The 26,380-nt window shown below is 39.0% G+C and overlaps 2 protein-coding genes across 5 annotated transcripts; one reads left to right on the top strand and one right to left on the bottom strand.

The window, feature by feature from the left end:
* The first annotated feature begins 4,406 nt into the window (after positions 1-4,406).
* Positions 4,407-9,888, top strand: lhfpl5b (LHFPL tetraspan subfamily member 5b). 2 transcript variants are annotated; one of them, XM_088082212.1, is made up of 4 exons: positions 4,407-4,560; positions 6,017-6,409; positions 8,368-8,607; positions 9,662-9,888. In XM_088082212.1, exons 2-4 carry the CDS (start codon positions 6,079-6,081, stop codon positions 9,670-9,672), a joined length of 582 nt encoding a protein of 193 aa, XP_087938338.1. In that variant the 5' UTR covers positions 4,407-4,560; positions 6,017-6,078; the 3' UTR covers positions 9,673-9,888. The 2 variants fall into 2 exon arrangements, with proteins under 2 accessions (XP_087938338.1, XP_042346904.2); XM_042490970.2 differs by lacking the exon at positions 4,407-4,560 and having other exon boundaries at positions 5,856-6,409.
* Positions 9,889-9,898: 10 nt separating this feature from the next.
* On the bottom strand, positions 9,899-25,241 carry srpk1a (SRSF protein kinase 1a). 3 transcript variants are annotated; one of them, XM_042491385.2, is made up of 16 exons: positions 25,118-25,241; positions 24,413-24,467; positions 19,983-20,110; positions 19,634-19,742; positions 19,405-19,492; positions 19,080-19,167; positions 18,525-18,631; positions 17,901-18,066; positions 17,790-17,815; positions 17,433-17,658; positions 16,925-17,290; positions 16,628-16,728; positions 15,803-15,910; positions 15,562-15,631; positions 12,963-13,055; positions 9,899-11,254 (listed from the first exon to the last, which is right to left on the bottom strand). In XM_042491385.2, exons 1-16 carry the CDS (start codon positions 25,128-25,130, stop codon positions 11,070-11,072), a joined length of 1,929 nt encoding a protein of 642 aa, XP_042347319.2. In that variant the 5' UTR covers positions 25,131-25,241; the 3' UTR covers positions 9,899-11,069. The 3 variants fall into 3 exon arrangements, with proteins under 3 accessions (XP_042347319.2, XP_042347320.2, XP_087938337.1); XM_042491386.2 differs by lacking the exon at positions 12,963-13,055 and adding an exon at positions 11,584-11,676; XM_088082211.1 differs by having other exon boundaries at positions 16,952-17,290.
* Between the last annotated feature and the right edge of the window lie 1,139 nt (positions 25,242-26,380).

Genomic DNA, 26,380 nt, shown 5'->3' with positions numbered 1-26,380 from the left:
CCACAGCAGTTTGGGATTTAATTAAATAACCACAGACCACAGTCTCACAGTGGTGCTGTTGACAAAATATAATTAAGGTGCTGTGTTTGTTCTACTGTTTGACACTTGCGGAGGAAGATCGTTAACACAAGTAAAAGTAGCATGTGCCAAGCCTGTCCGAGAAGTGCAGTGGACATGAAAATGCAAATAGCCCCGTCTAGAGCCAGTGTTTGGTTTGTCCATGCTGGGCTGCTGTAGAAACAACATGGCAGACTCTGTTTGTAGAGGACCCTCTCCCTTAGTAGATAGAAACGGTTCATTTTAAGGTAACAATAACACAGTAAATCAGTTTCAGGTGATTATACACTGATAAAAGCATAACTATGAATATTATATTTTAATTCTACTAATTAGGGCATAACAGTTCTCAAAATTCATGGTTTTGTTCCATATGATACAGTGGCGTCGTGGTTCAGTATGTTTTCAATACAGCAAAAAGCAGATATGCCAGTGAAATTTCCTTGATTTTTAAGGTGTTTTTTGTTGTTATTGCTATCTGTTAAGCACATATAGCTGTCAACAATGCACCTTTCAGTCTTCCTGGCTGAATCAGCCACACTGCTGCAAATTTGCATTTCCTAAGATAGCAAATTAATGGCACCATTACCCTGACATTTTTAACCCAAACCAATCTCACTCTTCAACCAATCCAGCCACCAAAGGCAAACAGTCCCAGCCAATCATAGGGAGTGAAGAGCAGATCATTCCTTTGATCCTAGGATTCACAAGTATTCCCCCAAACAGGTAAGTCCAACCACTACAGCTGATGGATGATGAGGTTTAATGAGCAGGCAGCAATCTTTATAATTTACAAACACAGTGCTCAATGATTTGGGGACAAAAAAAGAAAAATTTGAAATATTACTATCAAGTAAACTGAGATTAGTATTTGAAAAAGATAGGATGAACGTCTGTTTCCACCTTGTGGCTGTTGATCGGAGAAAATCATCCATTTCCAAACCTTTTTACATTTTTTTACCATCAACTTCAATTAAATATAAAATTTAATGAATTGCTTCATGACACAAAGATAAATTATTTAAAAACACAAACAAACAAAAACACAATTCTTTTCTCCTCGTTGTTGAAAAAGAATTAAAACGTATATGGAGTGACAGACGGGGTGATTGCACAGCCAGTGCTAACAAAGTTTCATTCTCAGCAAAGTGAAAGACAAACACTGCTTTAATTTATATTCAGGAGACAGATGTGCCCCTAAAATCAAACCTATGAGCAATAAAGTGTCTAACACAGTTGAACACCTGAATGCTTCTGCTCATGCCGGATCATGTTTGTGATGAGAAAAATGTTGTAATTCAAAATTGGTTTTAAAAAGGTTTATTATCCACCGTGTGTCATGTTTTATATTCATTTGAGAGCTAAAACACAGCAGTGCTGCTGCTGGTCAAAAACAAGTGGACATGGATTTATTTTAAAATACATAACCAAGAGCTCTGAGTGCAAAGGTGGATTTTACAAACTCACACATAATCACCACAGGTTTTCATTATTTTGACCTGAAAAGGCCTGGAACAATTTTTTTGTCAGTAAAGAAATAGAGAAAAATAAAAAGGTTAATCCTTTGAAACCCGGGCAAATTGACTTTATGTCTTTAAAAAAAACACAGGAAAAAGTTACAAATAATAAGTTGTAAGGAAATAACCTGAAATTTACCCCCCACAAAGTGAATAAAAAAACATTTTTTTAAAGATATTATAAAACCACATTGAAATATATAGATAAAATCGTTTACAATAATTACAATATTCATATTATAAAAATTGTTTTCATGATATTTGCTGTATTATTATTATTATTGTTATTATTATTATTATTATTATTATTATTATTGTTGTTGTTGTTCTTATTATTAGTGTTATTAATAATATAATAATTTCCCCATCTCTCTTTTAAAACTCATTTTCATATTATTGTCTCGTCACCTCCTCCTAATTTCGAGCTATTTGTGGGACATCTCCTGTCAAATTGGCAAGTCATTGCTTATTTAGACATCTTTTCAAACCAGTTTGCTCAGGCTTCAAATGTATGTGAGAGGCGTCTGAACGCAGCACAAGAAAACTGATGTCATTCCAGGTTTCAACGGGTAAATCCTCCTAAAAATGTGAAATATATCTCTGTTTGTGTGCGTGAATCCTTGACACACTGTCCGTCTTCAGCCATGTTTTCCACTAAGATGCTTGCACCACATCTCCCCTTCAAGGCGTCTCTGAAGAAACAGCAGGTTTGATGAAATCTTGACGAGACCGTCAGAGGTTGTCACATGTATCAGGGATTACGCCTCATTAGAGCAGCTCTGAAAAGCAGCTCCCCCACATTTTCCCTCCACAGACTGAGTGTGATTAGTCTTTTATCTAAGCTGTGACGTCCCCTCTCTATCTCATCCCCCTCTCTCTGGCAGAGCTCGTGTTCCCCTCTCTGCTACCCCCCGCTGGCAGCTGATTGTCCCTCCTCAGCTGCAGGGAGTCGTCAGGGAGCCTGTGGGGACGTTGGACAACCGCTCATCCCTGAATACTTTTCTCACTGTCACATAGGAGGCCGTCAGGCTGCTTGTTATGAGCACTGACTGGAGGGTGAAAGGTACAGATGGTGGCACGCTCTGTCCGGCTGCCCCCCTGTCAGCCTCTAGCCAGGGTTGTCACCTCAGACTGAATGTGGCACAAAACCAACATGTGCAAGGAGTGAGACCATATGTGTTGGTGTTACTGAAACATTTACATAAACACACCAGTAATTTAGACTGATGAATTAGAAAGTGGAGCAAATGAGATTCTATGTTTTTTGCCCAAAATTAAATTCTGGTGTTGAATACGATTACTTATAAGCCCACAGAGGAGCAATTAAAACAGAAAAAACAGCCTCCTGAACAGCCGTGACTGAGAGAGACAGATCTCTGCTTTGGTTTCAAGCGGCACAGACCAGCTGCTTTTGGAAAAAATGAGTGCACTGTGTGATTTGAAGCTGCCCACATGTATCAGATTTTTCACATCTGTGCCATATCTAAGCCACAGCAGACTCAGACTGCTGAACTCTCGACACCCTCTGCAACAAAATTTATCGAAATAAAATCCTTATTGTGTTCCTGTCACTGGCAGTAAGTCTCCAGATAAGCAGCTCTCCAATAAGAAGATTCAGCTGGAGCAATATTGAATTCTGATATCAGTGAACCTTTATTTTAAGCTTCCTGCACATCAGCCATAAACCTCTGCAAACTGTAAGGCAGAATCCACTAAATATCACATCATGACATTTAAAAACACAAACATAAAGAGAAGTTTGTACTAAATGAAAACTAGACAATGTGGTAAATATGCAGCATGAATATAAAATAGCTCCTAAACATTTTACTTTCCAGATAAATGTTTTTTTGTTTACAGGTATATAAATTTGTGTGTTACAATAAGACTCCAGTTTGTAAGATTTGGGAGCAAGTATTAGCAGACATGGATTCTAATATTCACAACTACATTTTTATTAGTTTATAACCTGAAAAACAGACTCTTGAATTCATTACCTTAGAATGAGCCATGTGTATCTAAATCTGAAGTGGGTACTCATCTACAGAGTCTGCCATATTTTTACAGTAGCCCAGAAGGGACAAATCAAACACTGGATAGACAGACAGGGCCATTTGCATTTTTGCATTGGCCACCATAGTTCAACATTCTTGGCACACCCCAATAGATGCCTTTAAATCCTACATACTAGACCTTTAAAACATAAAATGATTGTCTCGTTTTCATTTTAAATATATGTTGTATGCTGTATATTGTGGATATTTAGTCTAAATTATTAAAAAGTCCTCAAAAGACATCCTTTGTGGTTTTAGCTGTAGTTGTAACTTAGTGATTGTTACGACCCCCAGAAAGGCTTGTGATAAAAGGTCTAACATCATAAGAGGACTCAGGAGGAGTAGAAAACATTTAACACATTGACAAAAACTAGGGTGACCATCAAACAAACCAAACTACACCAACAAAAATCTACTGACAAAAGACTGGGAGGATGGCCAAAAAAGGACAAACACAAGGGAAGACACCCAGACTGACCCACAAAGGGTCGTAGGATTTGGGCTCTTCCCTCTAACCTAAAACACCAAAACTAAACCGAACAGCAACAAAGCCATGAAAACAGGTCTGGTCCCAACAGAAAACAGAAATATAAAGCAGGCTTAAATCTAAATCAATATAGTCACCACGCTGCTGCTGCCAGGCTGCCAGGCTGGAGGATGAGAGTGAGCCTCCTCTTACAACATTTCCCTCAATCAGTGTAAGCAGCTCCACCTGAGAGGAGAAACACACTTCAGTCTGAGTCACAGGCAAGGCTCAACATAAGGGGGGCATGTAACAGTCCTCACCATCAAAGGACCCGCTTCCAAAATGTCCTTGTTTTTATATTAAAGATCCTTTAAAGATCGTATTAAAATCAACGTGAGGAAAGTGTTATTCTTACCTGACAATTAGGCGACTCAATAGACTGCAGCTCTGCATAAAAACAGTCCAGGTATTTAGTATCTTTAGTTTTTTATGATTTTCTTCTCCCTTTTTTTTCTCTGTATTGAAAATTGTGAACAGACACACATTCAGACGGTCATGGACACATGGGCATTCTTGAACAGTTGAAGATCCCATAGTGTCAAATAAGGTTCATTCACACAAATGCTGCTAAACAGTCCCCAGAGGCAGTTCTTTGGTTCGAAATCAAGGGCTGTTTCTGTGCTGTATGGCACCAGGTGCTTGACAGCGCCTTTGTTAAATAGTGCTTTATAGAACCATTAGAGTTGCCATTTAATGTGGTAATGTTTCTACATTTTTGAGCTTGGGGGCCTTGAATGATGCCACACAATACCATTGAAGAGTCAATATGCTTCTGAATGACAGTTTTACTGAAAATATGAGTCAATATTAATCATTTCTAAAGAAATGTTGCCGTAAAAGATTCAGACTCCTGTACTAAATGTTTACTGAGAAACATAATATGTTTTCAAAACTGGTCAATATTTCCTTACACATGCAAAAGGTTGAAAGACACTGATTTAAATTTGTTAACTTTCACAAATACGCCGTTTGTGGGCTAATATTAATATAGTGATTTTAGTTGTTCCCCAATAAACTAAACTAAGCCAAAGCAACACAGGAGCATGAAATGATATCTACTGGTTCTTCAGCTTAGTGTAGTTTAGTTAACTGGGGAAAGAACCAGTAGAGAATGTCTAAGGAACCATACAGGGGCTTAAAAAGTTATTTGTGTGACAGCAGTGCTCCTGAAAGAAATGAACCAACATTTTTCTGTGTGTTAATAATCAAATGAAACACGAAAAAGTAGGCTAAATACTTTAAATTAGATAGATAGATAGATAGATAGATAGATAGATAGATAGATAGATAGATAGATAGATAGATAGATTAAAATGTATTTTTTAGGTCAGTTTTTGCTTTTAATGACTGATTTGTATATTTGTGATATGTAACTTTTGTGTTTTATTTCCTTTTCTTCTGTTTTGCCTCTGCTCACACTATTTTTCTCGCTTTAACATTATTTTAATTATATTAATAAGTTATTTCTGTGTTTTATTTTCATGCACTTTGTAAAGAACTTTATAACTTTGTTTAGATAAGTGCTATACAACTAAAGTCAGTAGTAGTGCCAGTAGTAGTAGTAGCAGTTGTAGTAGTAGTAGTAGTAGTTAGGCCTCTGTCCGTGTTTCGGCGAGCTGTGAGTCTCTGACGTCACAGTTACGTCATTAATGAAGGGCGTGGGTGCTGTCCAGGGTGCTGAATCCTGAGCCGGGTCTTTGAGTGCAGAGCAGCCACAGCAGCAACAGGTGTGAGCTTTTGTGAGAGTTTTAAAGGTTCGCGTGTGGATGTAAGAAGTTGTAGGGAAATGTTCAGATGTAATGAAGACGCAGAGTATTTCAGGAATATTTAAGAGAAGCTCGCTAACATGGATCTGCTTCCAGCCCAGGAGGCTGCTAAAATCTACCACACCAACTATGTGAGAAACTCTCGAGCCATCGGCGTCATGTGGGCCGTGTTCACCATCTGCTTCGTCATCATCACCATGGTGGTCTTCATCCAGCCCTACTGGATCGGCGACAGCGTCAACACCCCACAGGCCGGATACTTCGGCCTCTTCCACTACTGCATCGGCAACGCGCTCACCTCGGAGCTCACCTGTAAGGGCAGCGTGCTGGACTTCAGCTCCATCCCCTCACCGGCCTTCAGGACCGCCATGTTCTTCGTGGGGACCTCCATGCTTCTGATCGTGGGCACCATGGTGTGTTTCAGCCTCTTCTTCTTCTGCAACGCAGGGAACGTCTACAAGATCTGCGCGTGGATGCAGCTGGCCTCAGGTGAGGAAGAGTGTGGGCTTTTTTTTAAAAGTACACAACAGTATGTGAAGTATGTATGTAAACATGTAAACAGTATTTTAATGTCATATCTGGTTGAGGTGAAACAAATCTAAATGCTTTACTGTATATAAGTCATTTTTGAGAATTAAGACACGGTGTCACACTTTCTGTAGTGATTACATGTTTTGTTTGTAAAATCTTTATCTGAAAAGTAAGTAAATGTAAGCATAACAGATTGCATATTTTCACGTTTAGGTATTACTACTTCTGCTTAAGTAAAAGTACTGATAAATTCTTCCAACACTGGTGGCATTCAGTGGAAAATGAACATGAATACATCCTGGGTTTCAAAGAAAAAGTCAGTAATCCTTAAAATATCATATTATAGATCATATTGTTACTGAGGCATTGGACTAAAATATTGTGGTAGTACAGTCATACAGTACATGACCAAACATTTCACACAGTTTAAGATGAAGGTTTGAAAAGCAAACAAGTCTCTTGTTTTTCATATTTAGAGTTAAGGTTAAAATCCTGGCTCAGGTCAAAGGTCACACAGTCCATGGAGAAACATTAACAGATAAATGTCTCCAACATTTATTCTACTTTTATGAAAAAAATATTATAGCTGCTTTAGTGTCTGTAACTAATGATCCAAATAAAGACCAACCTTTTACATTTGTTCATAGAAATACACATTCGACAAAACCCTCCAAAGTCTTTACCAAAGTTCAGCAACTGAATATCAAGACTGAAGAGAAGCAGCAGGTCTGACGGATGAGTGAGACGTCTTTTACAAACTCTAAACTGAGGTGACAAACTCGTCTTCTCACCTCTCAGGTTTCAGGCGAGGTGTGTGTTTGTACTGGATGTGTTGCTCTTCACTGTGACAGCCAATAAGGGATCCAGTTTCCACCCAGACTCTGACACCTCTGATGCTGGATCGCTTACATGTAACAAGATCAGGTGTTACTGTTGTTAATGGATCTAAACTCACACCTGAAACACACCAGCGCCGACGAAACCAGCCATATGATGAAGGCTGACACAGCAAGTGCTGCAAGTACTTAGATTCTCTACTAAAGTCAAAGTGTACAAGTATAATCAATAAAATGTACTCAAATAATCAAAAGTACCCAGTAAAATGTCCCCTGTGACTGATAAATTATCATACATTACATTTATTATTAAGTTCTTAACCCTTTCAAACCTGGAGCGATATCACTATGCATTTGTATTTAAACCTTGGAATTCTGAGCGAATTTGAAATAAAGTAGCTAAAATAAAATAGTTAAGGAAAAATGTCATATTTATAATCATCATAACTACATATTTAAAATAATGTTACAGAATTTTTAGAAGATTTTCAGCATTTTTTTCCAGTAATTTCCTGCTTTTTTTTTTTAGCAACTTTCTTCTTACTTTTTGCTAATTTCTTGTTAATTTTGGTGTAATTTTTTTAGGAATTTGACCAAACCGACAAAGACTAAAACCAAAGACATTTCCTGTATATATGTGTGTGTGTGTGTGTGTGTGTGTGTGTTTTGTAGTTGTTTTTAGTTTGTTGTAGTTTGTAGTTTAAGTTAACAATAATAACCATGCTGTCGGCCATTGTATCTTATATGGCAATTCCTTAAAATGCACATATCTGCAAAATTCAGATTTTAACCTTAACATAGTAGCTGTGGCAAAGACCCAGAGGACACTTAACCAGATGAAAAGCATTTAAAATTTTACAACTTTCATCAGGGAACATTGTGCAAACAGCCCCACTGAGCATCTTCTGCTCCGCTGTGCCATAAATAAATGAAACCTTTGGTGCTTTACTCGGGTACGTCAGGCCTTATCCTGCACTGCGGGCTCAGAAGAACCTCCCTGATAATTATTTATTAAAGTCAGAGCACAAACGGGTAATTATTGCATGGCTCCACCATCTCAGTGTCCTTTTTCCCCTGCAGCTGCATTGATGGTGATGGGCTGCATGATCTACCCAGACGGCTGGGACTCTCCAGAGGTGAAGAGGATGTGTGGCCAGAGGACGGATAAATACAGCCTGGGGAACTGCACGGTGCGTTGGGCCTACATTCTGGCCATCATCAGCATCCTGGATGCCCTGCTCCTGGCACTTCTGTCCTTCACCCTCGGCAACCGGCAGGACAAACTGCTGCCAGATGACTTTGAGGTGGAAGGCGGAGGAGGTAATGCACACATGAAGGGGTGTGGACAGGGAACAAATCCGGGAACTAACCATGTCTGCTCTTTCGTTTAGTTTGGGGAGGAGGATGGTTGTAGTCCAGGGATATTCAGGATGTTTCTAGGGTTTTAGGATATTTCTTGACTCTTACTCTTTCTTTTCCCCTTTCACTTGTACTTTTGGAAACTCAAGCTATAGGGGTCCATGTTTGAAAACAGCAAAGCTATATCAAAGTATATTTTACAAAATCTCACAACTCATGCAGTATCATCTAAGTCTTCCCAAAAAGCCTTTTATAATGGACACAAGATAAAATTGAAATTATCTATGCTCTCTTCAAAGCCAGACTCCATTGACAAAGACAGTAATTTTACCTCACTGAACATGGGAGCTGCTGGTCTACTACAGCCTCTATCAAGTCCTTTGTTTATTGTTTGACTTCGGTGAATACAAACTAACCATTTAAAACCCCCAAGTCACACAATAACACAAGCTACCTGATCAAGGCAGCAGTAGATTGCGTTCAGTGAGGTAAAATAATGGTCAATGGAGTTTTTTCTTTCAGTTCAGTTCCCCGTCAGAAGCGAGGAACTGAACTGAGAAGCACAGAACACACGACTGGATAGATGATTTGATGGTACTGTAATGAGCTGTGTTAGAATAATTAAATGGATGCTTTGATATAGTTTTGCTGTTGTTAAACATGGACCACTATGATTTCAATACATATAGAATTTCCTCTGCTTTTGGAGTCTTTGTTTACTGTGGTGGCATGAGATAAAAGCAAAGTTTTCTTTATGAACTAAATGTAATACAAGGTGAGTAACTGATATACTAATGATCATTTAGGGGTTAAACATGTACCAGAGTGTAGACAATAGGTATGTTAATGGTTATTGATCTTGGTGGTGACGTTAGACATGATACGAATGTTTTTAATCTAGGCTCCTCCTTTCACTGTTTCAGTGTATCTACAAATCAGCTTTATGTAATAAAAGCCCAGTGTCTTAAATGTGTAAACCAAAGGTAATCATAAGTGCATTTTCTCTCTTTTACAGAAAACAACTGATGAACATGAACCTTCGGATTCACAGCGTGATGCAGATTTTGGTTTTTTTCAGGATGCTTGCTGTTATTTTAGGGCAACAACAAGCATCTTGTAACATCACAATGTCGGATTAGTCATTCTGTTCACCCAACTAGCTGTAGTGACTTTTGGTTAATTGAAATGTTTTAACTCTTTACTTGATGTCAGACTCCTAATAAACTCAGAGAAACAAGCTTGACACAATCACTTTGTATTGTATGAATCTGTTTTTATTGTATGGTGCGTTGTACAGGTTTGTAAATTGACAGCTCACACAAAGTCTATGCTCTTGAATCTGACACTGATGTAAGTTTTGTTTTTACCAAGGCTCACATAGATTACTTTGATATGATCAATTTGGGACACCAAACATCAGATCTCACCATTTCTATGGTAAAAACAGTGACATTATTGAACAGTTGGCCATACATACGACTGAGCTCAAACACATCTTTCATACGCTTTATTAAAACACAGCTACCCAGCTAAATAATCTTAGCTAGGATATAATTTGTTAAAAACTGTACATAACTGTAATATACATAAAGGCAAACTCTTTGGTACAGATATATACAGTTTATTTTCACTTTTTTTTCCTTTAAACTGGGCTTCAGGTCATCTTGTTGAAACCTTTAGAACACTATATTCCTGAATTGTAATAGTTGTCTGAGAATACCAGCCTCCCATGAGAATGAAAGATCTCATTTATTATAGTTAACTAACCACACTAAGTACCAGGTGACAACGGATTTGTTATGGCTAAATAATATGACCTACTTTATCAGACAGTGGAAACTCTGTCTGGAGAAATGCGATGAATGTTACTACAGTCAGTGTAAATGTCAGCCCAGTGTGCAACTTCCTAAGCCTACTTTACAAATACAAAATGTATACCTTACATGTGTAATATAAGATAAAATAATCCTTAAAAAAACAACACAGCACTAATGAAAATGCACAAGAAAAGAAGTGATAACGAATCCTTTTAAAGGGGACAAAAATGACCAAGAAAGGCTACATATCCTTGATTTGTTTGGGTTTTAGTGCAGGAGTGTAACAAACAAGGATGAGTCACTAGCAGTACAAGAACAGGTTTGCTTAGTTGGGTGGATGAACGGAGCACAGCAGGTTGGAGCCAACATGACCACAAAGTAATATAAATCCACTGGATTCCTGACGTCGTCACACCGAGAGAAGAACCAACAAACACAAAGCAAACATACACAGAAGCTTTAGTTCAATAACGAGAACATAAGAAATCCAAAACCAAAAAAAAAGAGAAATAAATATTCATCTGATATGCCCAAACTGGAAAGTGATCTGTTGCAGTCTCTGGAGAGAGTGAGAGGGAGGGGAGGTGCAATGGCTGGAGGTCTCCACTAGAGGGTGAGCCAGGGGTGACGCAAGCACTCTGCGGCCGTGGCTCTCTTCTCTGGGATCAGCTCCAGCATGGGAAGCAGGAAGTCCGTGAAGCACTCGGCTTCTTCACGGGGCCACTCGTACTTGTCAATCAGCACCTCCAGCAGGCCCCACGGCTTCAGCTTGGTGATGTGTTTCAAATCACCTGCAGAAAAACAGACTGCGCTGCATCAGAGAGCCAGGCAGAAATACAACACAACCTTTTCTCCAGTGTAAATTCACTACTGGGAGCTAGTTATGTCTGTACAAACATGTTCAAATTTCTGGATCTGACATGCATGAAATATTCTACTTACTTCACTGTCAATGTTTTCCAAAACGGGCATTTACTATCAAATGTTGCGAATGTTTATAACTTAAAAATAATTTTAAATTTTTACACAAAATATGTCAAATTATTACACGTAGCTCTATGCAATGATCTTAACAACAGGAAGAAACTTCTCTAATCCTTAAACTGCTTCATTATTTTACCTTTCTTGGTGAAAAAATCCTTGGAATATTTGCCGCTCATTATAAGTTTGCGTGGGACACTCCCCAGCAGCTCAATGATCAGCGCAATGTGGTCTACACGGCAGACGATTGCAAGAGGAGGGACAAGACAGACAAGACACACAACAGATTGGTCAGACAGTGTCCCAGTCACAGGCCCACTCTGGGTGTGTGTGGGTGGAGGGCTGAGGAAAGTCAGGCTGACAGCACACACACATATGGGCCAGATTGTTGCAGAGGCTGCGGTGTACAAACCTTCAGTTTGAAATCAGATTATTAAACATGGCCACCAGACATTTCAAGAGCTGCAAGGATCTCAAACTGTTTTCAGCTCTGCATGTTAACAATGAACAGCTTCTGTTTTGCACCTGCAGTCAATCAGACACCAGACGGGAACAAAATCCCCATGTTGCTAATGACAACTTTATACATCTAGAGTGGAGTAAATACTCTTTCTGAAATCTGTAAACAGCTGCTCACATTGATTTTGTTTTATACACCTGTTGGTTATACCTGTTAAAGCTTCATGCTAACTTTTTTTAATAAATATAAATAAAATAAGAGAATAACCTACCAGTGTCGCTGTTATTGGCACAAGTGAAGTATTTTCTATTCGCTTATTATGCAGGTAACGACTTTATTATTTGATTAGTGACTATAATGTCATTTCTGAATTTAGGAGCAATAACACATTACAATACTGTGTTACAGACAAATGTAACACAGTGAAGGCAGCAGGGAGGTTTTCCACCACGTGGAGTCTAGGATTCAGGTTAAAGCCCTCTAACAGGCATCTGCCTTGCAGAAGTGCTCATGAACACAACTGCCAGCTCCAGAGGGGCCATCTGGAGCACAAACGGTTCCCAAACTATTTCAGGCTAGAGATCCCTTATTGATGAGGCATTTTTCCGAGATGCTTCCATAATCATCACAGTACTGTACACACTTTAAATTTCTGATGCCACTTTTTAAAGATTTTATATCCTGAAACTTATATCAAAGACACTTCTGTGACTAGGAGAAAAATTGAAAGTGAAAAGCTTGTCTACCCCATGGAGGAAAAAAGTCATGACAACTCCCCCTACAGGGATCAATACAGTATCAAGTATCCAGCCAAGTCATCCGGCTACAACCGAGGAGGTACTGCGTGTACCTCTGCCAGGCAATCTCTGGCAGAACTACCGAACCTTGAATGTCTGATGGCACTGTTCAAAGTAAGACACATTTATTGGTCTCTTCTCATTATTTTGCTCACTGGCCTGCACACACCAACAGCCTCTGCAGATCTGAATGTGCTGACTTCCCCCTTCACCTCCTCTCCACCATTCCCAGAGCGAGCCACAGACAGAGGGGTGGCATACCTCTCTTGGTGAAGTATTCCTGTGAGTATTTCCCACTCAGAGCATAGTGACGAGGGATTTTACCGAGCAACTCAATCATGAGAGCAAGATGGTCTGGAAAGAGGCACATCCGAGGAGGAGACATAGAAAGTCAGAGGGTAACAGTTTGGAGAGAGGAGAGGGGATAGGAGAGAGATGGCAAACAGTTATATGGAACAGAGTTTAGGGCTGGGCGATATGGAGAAAATCAAATATCACAATATTTTTTACCAAATACCTCAATACCGATATCGCAACAATATTGCAGGGTTAATTTACACAATGAGATTTTTGATAAACATTTTATACACTCTATTTTTAGCTTTATTTGTATTGATATTTTTTCAGTTTTATTTTCCATCGTATGTTATGCATTCTGTGCGTTCTATTTTATCCTTATTTTTATCTAACTTTAACTAGTATTATCAAGTGGGTTTTATCCACGTGGGGATGCATTCTTTGTATTCTATTCTGATCTTATCTTATTTTTACACGCAGGTTTTATTATGTCTTTATGTCTTCTATGTCTTTTCATGCACTTGGTGCATGTAATGTATTTGTTGTTAAGCACATTTGGCTGCATTTCTTATGTGAAAGGTGCTATACAAATAAAGTGTATTATTATTATTATAATTATAAATAACCATCAGTTGCGTGGATATAATGACTTGGGGTTGTCTGCTACACCGAATTCTGTTCTCAAATTAAACACTGTAAATTTTCTTAGTTCTTAGTTTTTCTTAAATAGTTCATTTCAATATTTATCAATTACTTTTAGAAATCTACATGATCCACTCTTCAAATCAGCATAAATTAGATCCATCACACAGAATTTAAAGAAGAAAAAATGTGTCATTTTAAAGCTGGTTTGCCTGTTGATCCTGTTATTTCCTTCTTCCAAAACCATGGCAAGGACCACCAGGAGCAAATGCCAGGAACTGAATTTCCATTAAAATAATTATGGTGGATGTGTTACCTGCATGCCAAATTAATCAGAGCACATGAGACCAAATTGCCTCCCAAATTACCACAATTACCTTATGACAAGCACTGCAGCATTTAAAGCTTTTTTTTTTTCTTAAACAGAGTCCATCGCAGGACTCACTCCACATAAAACACATAGCCAGGACTACATTACTTCACTTCCAGCAAAGTTCATGGAGAACAATAAAGGGCAAAACAGCATCATAGTTGTTTTTAACATAAAATTCTGTGTTCTAGCTCAGCTAAAAACACAAAAACACTGAATCCGTTACTCAGCGGGTAAGCGTATTAATCACTATTGAGCCTGTTTGTAACCAGTTCAGAAAAAGTTGTCTTCTTTTCACCTGTTCAACTGACTGTCCACTACTGCACTTCATGGTGACTGGATATTTTGTGTTATTTTGGTATTGAAGACTTTTTTGGCCTGGCAGGGGTTACCGTTGGCCTGGTGGCCCGCCAAGCCCCTACAGTTATAGGGGATACGCTTAAGTCTCAAATCACGATATCGATATAATATCTATATCTTGCCCAGCCCAAGTAACAATGTATTAGGAACAATGGATGATGACAGCCTTGTATGACAAAAAGCACATGTATGGGAAGCCTATCTTGATTACATCAAACGCTACAATCATTTTAACACATGTCGGCCACTCACTTTCACATATAAAAACAAACTGTGAAGATGGAACCAGACTGAAAATAAGGCTTAAAGCACAGCCATCACAAACACACAAACAAAATTTGTAGAGCAGATTCTCAGATGCATGATGAGTGATTAGTAAAAAAAATAAATAAAAAGCTGTCACACAACAGAGCAAGCTGTGAGAGAATAATGAGCAACAGCATCATGGGTTCATGTACTGTATGTGTGAAAAAGCTGACTCACAGCTGCGGGGCATGTGCCAATAAAATTAACCTCAGCACATACCTGACATGCTGCAGCAGAATCAAGTCAGTACACACACCTCAAGCTAAACAGCGAGCCAACATTAACACAAAGAAAGCGTAAGGATGACAACAATGACATATGAGTGAGAAAGAGTGAGAAGGAGATGAAGATAAGAGGAACAGGAAAATGAGAGATGTCCCCGTCTCCAGTGCAGCAAAAGTGTGGTTTGAGGTGTTAGAGAGGAAATAAACACAGGAATGGTGGTACTCATCATCACATGAATCACCTATACATTTCATCTAAATTTAAAAAAACATTGAAAATCATTGTAATGGAGTACCTCATTTAGGTGTTAACACTGCTGAAAATTAAACAAAGTCCAACTTATTATGCAAAAGGCACAATAATGTGGAGTGAAGGTCACAACTTGCCATGCTTCCTGTGAAACTCTTATTAGATGTGTGGATATTTTAAATAGTCAAAAATGACAATAAAACACCAATAAGAGCCAATTTCACAAGAAAAACATCACAAAGCTTTTCACAGTAGCAAAAACTGTTCAAACTTACCACTAGTGCTAAATGACTTTTACCACTGACGTATACATTTTAAAAAAACTGCTAAATGTAGCACTGGGGATTAATGCTGTGCAGTTATTATGGGAAAAAACAGAAAATAGGAAGGAAGAGGAAGACCCAGCAATACCTTCATCCCTGGAATAATCTTCCCCAGAATGTGGCTCAAACAAGTAGTCCCCTGTGGCGAGTTCAAAGGCCTGAGGAGACAAAACAATCATAAACACAGGAAAAGGCACCGCATGATGGTATATATTTACTCCCACACACCACCTGCTGCACTCTCTTAACACTTCAAGGTACACTGGACTATGATTTTCTTCTAACATTTTGATACACTGCGATAGTTGATTGCCAGTGAAGTCTCTTACCATGCAGGCTGTGCTCCATACATCGGCCGGTGTGCTGTATCCAGCACCAATGAGCACCTCTATGGACCTGTACTGCCGTGTCTGGATATCTTCTGTAAAGTGCTTGTGCTGCAGAGAGAAAGACAGAGGGGGAGAAACAGATCCTAAAATTATTCCAAAATATAAGAGAGCTAACAGAGATGAGGACTGAATGAGAAGGAGAACTGTATTCACCTTAAAGTCCCTCACCAGACAAGTTTTCATGGTTTCCCACACATTCATTTATTTATTTGTGGTGGCCCGCCGCAATTAAAACATCTGCTGCCACGTATTGATTTTTTTAGTCTTGAACTGGACCGTCTGTAGTCTTAATGGAATATATACACCTTTTGGTTATTGACTGCACCACACTCTTGGAGCAGAACATACTCTGGGCACAGACAGAGCAACAGAACACCAGGCACAGTCAAAATGAAACCTGTTAACTGCACCAGGCTGAAAAATTTGCCTTTACTAATTTCTGCAGCAGCTTCTCCTCCAGTAATGATCTGATTAAAGCTGACCAGATGGACAGATCAATTATCCTCCCTGCCACTCAAACTGCTGCAGAGAAAACAAAGAAATCCTGATGACTTTCACCTGCACTGCGTTCACAGTCCCGCAAAAATGTCCAAATTAAGAATCTAACATTACACTCCAAACCTTAGACCATTAAAACAAATTAAACAAAGGGGCTGGAAGATTAAAGTATTTCTATTTTGGGAACTAGATGACACTACATGTGTCCCTCGCTAGAGGCTTCATCCCTAATCGTGAAATCCCTCAGGTCATTAGCAGGCTACTCACCACCCAGCAGGCATTTCCCAAGTCTGCAATCTTGACCTTGATCTTGTCTGAATTGAGTGGCTCAAGGGGGTTAACTAGCAGGGATCCTGCTGGTAGCTTGCCTGTGTCAGAGCAGAGAGAGAGAGAGAGAGAGAAGAATGGACTAAACATCAAATAAAAGAAGAGTCTAACAATCAATATTCCAAAGTTCACATGGCTGAGCCTTTATTAAACTTCAGCAGCAGCCCAGCCAGAGCAAACAGCTACCAAAGAAAACCTCTGTGCAGTTAGTAGATGCACTGATTTTGTCTGACTGACCGTTGAGGTTTTCGGGCCCTCCCTCACCCTCCTCCTGCAAAATGCTTTGCTGCAGCTCTCCCTCCTCCAGCCTGGCAGGATGGTGCCTCTCAGTTACTCCACTGCTGCGAGCACCTCTGCCTTCAGTCTCAGTGTCCAGCTCCTTGAGATCTGGAGAATCCACACCGTTGCACATGAGGTGAATGGGGGACTCCTCGTGTTGCTCCTCCTGACTGGCACATTTCTCTGTGGGCTCTGCATTGCCATTGTGTTGGTCTTCGTCCCTCCACTGAGACTGCCTCTGGTCCGCCTCCACATGGCCATTACAGTTCACCTCTGACAGCCCCTCTGGTCCCACCCTCATGAGATCTGCATTCACACTGCTCTCTGAAAATATCAGAAAAAGGCGGATGACATTTCTTTACATATGACTCATACCAATGATTTTATAACTGTTTCACAGCTGTGATTTTAACAAACAGCCACAAATCAAGAAGCAAATATTCCTCCTGTGATGCTGGCTTCTTACCTTCTGTTTCCTCGTTTCCCAGCTCCCGAAGAGACACCTGTCTGAGAGGAGCGCAGGCTCGTCCCTTAGGAGATTGCGGATCCTCATCTTCCTCCTCTTCATCCTCTCGTGCCTCTGTGGTCTTTTCCATCTCCTCCAGGTCTAGAATGCACTTCTCCAACAGCTCCGCCTGACGCTTCTGCTTCTTTTTTAACTTCTTCTTCTTGTTCTTGGACATTTTTACCATCTGCCAGAGATTAACATAAATAAATAAATAAATACAAAACTCATTGATAGTTTCAAATTAGTGGGACTGCTTTAAATGAAACATGGGAGGCTGATGTCCTGTGCAAAAAGTAAACAATTAAAGGGTTGTACCTGTTTTGGAGCAGGTGCTGTGCTTACTAAAAAAGAAAAAAATCAGATGAGCACAATCTGTCACCAAACTGAGCTCATGAATGTGTAAATGAACAAGTGTTTGTCTCATACTTGCTGAACCGGAGGGAGGAGGCGCCCCAGCCCTCTGCCACTCTGTGGCTTCAGCTGCGAGCCTCCGGACATAAGGCTCATCGACACTCATCAGGATGTTCTCCGGCTTGATGTCTGTGTGGATGATCTGACACTTTGTGTGCAGGTAGTCAAGGCCTTGGAGTACCTTTAAAATGAGTGAATGGAGATTTTTGAAGGTTTAATGGTATATCTGAACTGAAATTAACACTTTTAAAAATACTGAACTATCCTTTTCACTATGTTTCTTTTGGTTTTCCACACAGTTTAACTATATGAAATAAAATTCTGCCAGGAACATAAATCTAGCCTATCTAAATCTAAACAAATTAACAATAAATCAATGATTTATGAGGTTTAATCAATTATCCAAGCATTAATAAAGAACAATACTCAGAGGCCATGTATATATAATGTATCAATGTTATTAATCAGTTTCTGGTTCCATTACGACAAAAGCCTCGACTGGAAAAAAAGCTGCCCTGACTGGTTTCCACCTGTCACACAGCCTAGAGACTACCTGGCCTCTGGAAACAACTGGAAGTTACAACTGAACCTCATGAGGAAAACAGCACACAAAAGGAGTGGCATCGTGGGTAATGTTACCTGTCTTATGATGCTCTTCACACACGGCAGTGGCAGCCCCTGGTAATTGGACTTTATTATCCACTTTAGTAAGTGATGCCCCAACACTTCAAACACCATGCAGACATCTGGAGATCACAGCAGTTAAGATAAAGAAGTAAAGCCAAACCGGAAGCAATCTTCTAAACATGTCTGGGGCCCTGTGGTCATTCACCTACATGACGATTGTTAGCATTATACAGAAAAAAGGGAGTGGGTCAAAGGAGTGCCAACACTGCAAAGGAGTGTCATATTACAGCTACTCCTCTCTCTGTGGCATTCAGGGGATCTTACTCAGCCAAAGTGTTGGGATAAGTGGAGGTCTGTTTGGGACACACAAGGTCCCATTTATTACCCCCATCACCTGTTGTTTACTTTAGTACTTGCAAAGTGCTTACACGGCTAAATTTGACACCAGTGCAAAGAATGATCCTCTCTTTGTTGAAGTGTTTTTCTAAGAATTAAAAGGCTTTAGTCTTTCCACTAAGACACAATTAAACTGATCAGGTACTAACAATATCAGGCTCGAAAGGATACGGGTTCCATTAACACCAGAGATCTTGAAGTCATCTACCATCTGGACCACCATCTCCCTGTTTGGGTCATTTGGGTCTGAGTTTCTGACCTGGGAACAAAGAGACAGAACAACACAACTGAAACAATCAGGATTTACACTTAATAATGATAGACTGAAGCAACACAGTCTAACTGTGTCTCTAAATATCATAAAATCATGCAATACCGTTTGAACAGACATGTCAGACATGAACTGTTATCAACATGTGCATATTTGTGTAAATCTACCATGCCTCCTGATTTTAACTCTCAAAACCTTCTCTGTGCAATCAACTCCTCTACTCACAGATCTGAGGAGTTTGATCTCATCCACTGCTGTCTCTGTGTAGTGCTCTGCACTCTTCACCACCTTCATTGCAACAAACCTCTTCACCCTGCAACCACAGAGCAAGCAACGTTTGCTAACAGGAAGCACTGTACAAAGTTTCAGAATCAGCTGCAACTGAATCTGTATCTTACATCAGGCCTAAAAAAATACAGTGCGGTAAGAATATGCAGTAAAGTTTTTCACGTACTGGATGTCCCAGGCGAGCCACACCGTGGAGAAGTGTCCCCAGCCCAGTTTGCGGATCACATGGTATTTTCCATTGTAAAGGTCTCCTACTTTCACATGGTGGTAGCCACCTAGAAAAGGAGAAAATACTTGCTGACCCGACATTTACGACAGTTTGTCCACAATCTAATTAAGACAACACTCTTTTTATTGTCATAAGATACCTTAACTGAGCTAACTTAAGGCTAGAAATTTGCTTCAGTTTGTTTACTGTAAACCACGGAAACACTTTAATAAAATGTTTAAATCTGGTTGTTCATGATAACTTGGTTATAGTCTGCAGGTAATTATACTCAATAGACAGCATTCACCTTTGCAGTAGTCATTGGGGTCCTCCTGCTCCTCATCATCAGAGCCGAGGATCTCCTCGGGTTCCTCGGGTTCCTGAGGCGAGGCTTCTTGCTGGGGATGCTGTCGAGCTCTGGCATTGACTGGCTGCCTGATGGACAAACAAATGCAGACAGACCATCATAGACTTCATTGGGAACAGATTCCCTGACATATTCTTTGCCTGAGAATAGGAGTTTTTAAGTATTTACCCTAACAGAACACTTTTATTCTTATAAATGCATTTCTATTTACTAATGGTTAAATAAGTGTAAAAGAAATGTTCTACAGCTTTTACAGAGTGTGTTCATGGTAACTTCAAATAGCCTCCACCTCATGAATTTAACCACATCCAGAACTTGCTTAATGTATTACAGCTAACTGTTCCCAAGACAAAATAACAGAGCAGCAGTTACCATTATTCTCACAGGACAGCTGCACTGGCCAGATTATAGACCTTTAAACCTTTGAAAAGGTTGTTAATATGAATTATGTTACCTGGGAATTACATTGTGATTTTTTGTGTAACTGCCTATAAGTGTTAATTTGACAGTATCACTTGAGTTCTAACCAACAGAATTTATCTACACTTTTAACTGAAATTAATGTTAAAAACCATAAAGAATAAACTATAATCTCAATTACTTTGAAATACAACAGCACCTCAAACAAATAATGAAGAATGTCCAGAGCTAATCTGCAAGATTGGTGTTGAAACCAATTTTAATTGATCTGTATCTGCCAGAAACAAATATTCACAAGCAAATACACAGCAGCTGACACACTGAAATGTTAACAAGTAAGGACACCTTGAGTAATAAAAACGCGTTTCAGGCAGACTACGCCTTTGAACTGAGGCTGATGATCGAAACTGCATATGAACTTCTATATTTCATTCATGGTGGAGATGAAGAGCGGCTGTCAAAATGTTGACAAGACGCTTCCTGCCACAACAGATCCACACCGACACTCCTCTTTCCACAGATATCACACACACACACAATGTATGAAACACTGAAAGAAATCTGTGCTGCTATGCAGCAGTCAACACATGTCTGAATATGAATGGCTTTACTTATCTTAACGCAGTACTATTTAAGTGTGCACTGTGCAACTGTGATATTAAGGAAAAATAACACACTGTTGAATCAGGACTTCAGTACTTAGTATTGGTAGACACTCAATAACAAATTAATTGGATCAGGGTAAATAAAACTATGGCTGCATTAAAAAATAAAAAATAAATGCATCATCATTAAAAAAAAGATTAGTGTGAAAGCCTGTGTATTGCTGGTGTTCGACAATTACTAAAAGCTCAATTGTTTTGTCATTATGTCGGGTTGTCAGATGGAAGACACAAAGTACATTTAGAGTAAGTCATAGAGGACTAAACAAAAATTTAAATATTATCAAAAGAGCACTAAGAGTATAAAAGAGCACTAAGAACAAAAAAAGGTTTGTAAAGTTTTGTAGACTACAAATACCACAATTTAATGCACTACAAGTCAATAGAAAAAAAATGGACATTTAAGTGTTCGCACATAATTAAAGTTTGGCATTTAACACATGAAGAAACAACATGAAGGTAAGTCTGTTTGTATCAAACATTTCGATTTTTTTTTTTTCTATATGTAGTTACTAGTGTTTAGGATAGCAGCCATGAAACCTCATACCGAGGTATGGAAACTGAAAGTTATCATACTGTGTACATTTGCTTGTCTACGGTAATGGAACAAAAAAAAAGGCAACCTAACAAGAGAGTCTCACCTGCATGCATGTATCTTCTCCTCAACTGCCTGTCAAACTTTTTACACATACTTTCATTGAAAAAAGGGCTGCAGTTTTTAGTTATAATAATGTATTTGTTCCAACCTTCTGTCTACGTCCTTGTATGTGTCATTGTAACTGATATTAATAATAATAATTGCATACTACTGGATACTGTGATACCATTAAAACAATTATGTTTTTGGAGACGGTCGCACTTAAAATCTCATCCCGCTGCAGCCCCACTGTTGTTTTCACCATAATTGCAACTAACAATTTATCAACGCAGGCATCAGTGAATGACATATTTTTATTACATATATATATATATATATATATATGTATATTTTGAGTATGTAAGGGCATTTACCTGCTTTATAAGGACAATATACCTCAAATTTTTAATAAGATTAATACTTTCATGGTTTGAGGTGTAGTTAATTTAGTCATACAACTCCTTAAGTGAGAAATTAATATCTAGCTGTTCTGGCGTTTCAACCAAGCACAATAGAGCACATCTGACAGCTGCTAATTTGTAGGAAATGGGATCCAGCAACACAGCTCAGGGTATTTCTAATCACGGAACACCATATTCAGCTGTTTTACACAGTATGAAAATCAAATTGGCATGTGAGTACTTTGCGTATTGATGTGCAACATCCTATATCTGTGTTTGCCAACAGTTCAGTTCCTAATATTAACTTGGCCCAGCAGCCTGATGTTACTTCCTCCACAGAGCAGATTAAAGCTGCTCATCACCACAGGAGCCAAGAGAGCTGAGATCACATTCAAATAAATTCCTAAACTGGTCTGTAGTGTCTCACAAATGAGCTGCTGGTTTCCACATAATCTGCAACCTACTTATTCATGCCTGACACAGTTATTTGAAGCAGAAAGGTTTTAAGGCATGTTTGTGCACCAGAACAAACTGCTGCAATTAATTACTAAATCATATGAAGAACATTTTGACTTAAATACATTTTAAACACATTCACTACTCTTGCATGTTGTAATTAGGAACAAATTATGAAGAAATTATGTATGAAGCAATAAGAATTTGTGATAATTAATCATCTCGATGCTAATACTCAGACACGGCTCTTCACTGACTATTAAAGAATTAAGACAGGGTGGAACCAAAGAAATATCATTACGTAAATGTGGAGCCAGACACAACTCTAATTAGTCAAATTTTCATGAGGAGAATATACATGGCTGCTCTAATTTCAGATGGGTGCTCCTATTTTTTGCTGGTACTCATCAGTGTGGGTTAGAAGACAGCTATATGTCTAACATTCAAGTTGTTCTGACGTACGTTTTTTCCTGAGAGGCTTAAACAGATATTCATTCTGACAAATGATTCAGAACTATAGCTCCTGCAGTCTGCTATGTCCTTCACTACAAGTGTTACTGCTCTTCTTTACACATGATGCTCCCCGTGCAGCATAACTGTGGCATGCAACAGTACCGTTTTAAGTCATATTCAGCTTCTTTGTATCGTATGATAACACAGCCAAATGGAAATCAATGTTTCAGCCGTGAAGATTACAATATCAGGAGGTGAGTATCTGCAATTGTGCAGTTTTCCAGTGAAACACCATGCTTCGGTGGGCTGATGTGGGTTTCTTCATTCTCTTGTTTTAAATATAGCACAGGCTGTTATGTAACACTCCAGAGGATGCCACTGATGGCATGATTAGTAAATAGTTAGGTACACCAATACAATCAGTGCTGGAGATCAACGCTGAAGTCGTCTAATTTGAGCTGTGAATGTTAAATTATCTTAATGCAATCATTCTTGAACTATTTTTAGAGTAGGACATAGTTTTTTGTGATGGTCTATTTCAGGAAATGCATACTGCACATACTATACGGGTAGCTTACAACTTATATCTTATTAACCCCTTGAAACCTAGTGGTTTGATCTTCTTGCAAATATTAGAAAAAGGCAATGAGTAGCTTAACAAGACATGGCCCAAAAATTAGCAAAAAATTGATAAAATTACATGAAATTTTCCTGAAAATAATAATAATAATGATGATGATAATAATAATTATTATTATTATTATAAACAAGAAAACGAACCAAAAAAGAGCTGAATATTGAAAAGATATATGTATAATTATTTTTCCGTAGCATAATTTTAAACATATAATAATTATGAATATAGTTTCTGGACATATTTCCTGTTTTTCTTGTTTCCACCTTCTTTAAAAACATCATTTTCAGGTCATTTTCTTAATCTTTTTACCAATTTCTTGCAATTTGTGGGACTTTTTTTTGCCAAGTTGCTGCCTTTCCCCCCATGTTTTTGAAAGATAAACACATTTGCTCAGGATTTAAAGGGTTTTAAATAACTGTAAAAGCCCTTACTTGAACCCTATGCAAAAAATTTAGTGCTCTTTTGAGATATGTTCACCAGGCTTATACTTCTTTATTTCTGGATCATGCACAGACCAAAATAAAGTGCAAGCATGCAATCAAGGACCTTGTGTCAGTTTCACATGTAAACGTGTGGATCATACACAGACAAGCACGTGTGTCAAACTGCAACAAACATCCACTGAACTGACCAAACGTGTGCTTTAGCGTGTCATGTACAAAATGAAGAGACCACGAGCTTTAAATGGGGGGTTAAACACTCACTTTTTGCTGGTCTTCTTTGCTTTTCCCCTCTTCTTCCTCGCCTGGAGTGCCAGAACTGTCAAAAGAAACCAATTATCTTGCCATTGTCTGGTTGCCGTTTGTTGTCTACTTGACGCTCAAGACAAAAAGGATGACACTATCCGGGGCACAGGGTACAAAGTAGCTCACCCTATAGCTCATAAATGCAATCATTACGGATTGTATTATGTAACATTTGGCGCTACTAATATTTAAGTCACTATTACGGTGCAACTATCGGTCTGACAGTCACCCGGTTTGATACTGTACGCCGTCGTACGTTAAGTTACCTCGCTAAGCTACCTACCCAGGTAACCAATCACCTAAAAGGCTAACGACAGTGTAACATGAGGTAATTCCTCTCCGGCGGCTACCTGGTCGGTTAACACAATAACAGCTGGTTAATGTTGCCAGTGTTTTAAGTACTGTGGTTAAACGGACAGAGCAAAAAAGCTAAACGCAGCTACATAATCCTGACATGTCCCATTGAAGCTAAAGCTAATGTCTAGAGAGCTAACGTAGCTCAACAGTGCGTGACAGACGCGTTCAATTAAACCTCCCTCTGAACGCACGCAGCTCGGCTACACTTAACATTTGTGACCGAAGCGGCACATTAGATGCACTGTCAACACACACACGGGCTAATATTTCTCATACAGTGTGCGGCGTGTCGGTGTAGAGATTTACCTTTCCTCTCCATGTCGGCTGGACTCGTAGCTTAGCCGTTAGCTACACCACCAGTGATCGAATGTTCCACGCATGCGCACTGGGTGGTTTTGCTCTGGGGGAGCTCCCCCTGTGATGTCTGCACCTGAGCTCCAAACCATCTCTCAGGATTTGGACTACAGTGAAGCTGCAGGGCACACACACACACACACACACACAAACACACACACACACACACACACACTGATCAGCCTGTTATATCAAAAAAGTCTTTTATCTGGTACTACCAGGGCCGTATACAAGGTTTTAGAAACACTGAGGTCCAAAAATCAAGTTTGCTAAGGGGGGTTCAGGGGAATGCTCCTCTGAAATTTCCAAATCTAAATATGTGCATTTTAAGACATTTGGAGAGCACAAATTGGATAACAGTAGCTTTTAAACCATGCCATTGGGCAGTAGCATAAATCATACATAAATGGTGGGGATCTGGGGGTGCTCCCACGAGGGAAAAAAAGAAATTTAAAATAGATTTCCCACATTTCTACACCACATGCACTAGTCTAGATTAGTTAGATCAAGGGTGTAGAGAACAGCATAATAATTGGGTGGATCCTGTATGAGAAAATGCAACTTTAACTGTATAGCCCCTTGATATGAATCATCTAATTTTAGAGGGGGCCCAAGATAAAAAACACAGTACAATACAATACGACAGTCAAAATCATAAACAAATACACACATTGAAGGCTCTCATTTACCCAGCTACTCATACATTATTCCCATAAGCCCACTACACCCACACAGAATGAGGGGAGAGAAGAAACCGCAGGGCATAGTAATAATAATAACTGTAGTAATAATAATAGCATCTACAATGCTCTGATTGTACTATGCACATATGTACACAATAATAACAATAATAACATCTACAATATTATGATCTTGCTATGTGTACCCATATACATGCATACATGCGCACCCACCCACATATACACGTACATACATACATATTTATACACCTACACATGTACGAAATAATAACAAAATAAAAGAATAACCATAAAAATTAGGGATGGATTTTACCATTAGCCCCCAACTAAACAGTTATTGATCTATTATGATAGTTAGATATGAAAAATACTGAATAATCTTACTGGTCTGATTCACTGTCCCCCAAAATAACTTACAAAAGGTCCCCAAAGCTCCCTTTAAAAAAAAAAAAAGGCAACTGTATACTTATAAAAAATTAGAGGTCCTGACCTCTGTGACTTCAATAGTAGGTAA

Source organism: Plectropomus leopardus, chromosome 9 (assembly GCF_026936395.1).
Source record: "Plectropomus leopardus strain MGB_pleo_1.0 chromosome 9, ASM2693639v1, whole genome shotgun sequence".
Lineage (NCBI taxonomy): Eukaryota > Metazoa > Chordata > Actinopteri > Perciformes > Serranidae > Plectropomus > Plectropomus leopardus.
This window is presented reverse-complemented; position numbering and strand designations above follow the sequence as displayed.

What these genes read in the sequence shown, in the direction of transcription:
- srpk1a (XM_042491385.2), bottom strand. An exon ending in TGAAGAGCATCATAAGACAG is followed by an intron (nt 18,067 to 18,524) that starts GTAACATTACCC and finishes CTCATTTTAAAG; the next exon opens with GTACTCCAAGGCCTTGACTA. An exon ending in TGGGAAATGCCTGCTGGGTG is followed by an intron (nt 15,911 to 16,627) that starts GTGAGTAGCCTG and finishes TTCTCTCTGCAG; the next exon opens with CACAAGCACTTTACAGAAGA.
- lhfpl5b (XM_042490970.2), top strand. Translation starts at nt 6,001, where the DNA reads ATGGATCTGCTTCCAGCCCAGGAGGCTGCTAAAATCTACCACACCAAC. An exon ending in GTGGATGCAGCTGGCCTCAG is followed by an intron (nt 6,410 to 8,367) that starts GTGAGGAAGAGT and finishes TTTCCCCTGCAG; the next exon opens with CTGCATTGATGGTGATGGGC.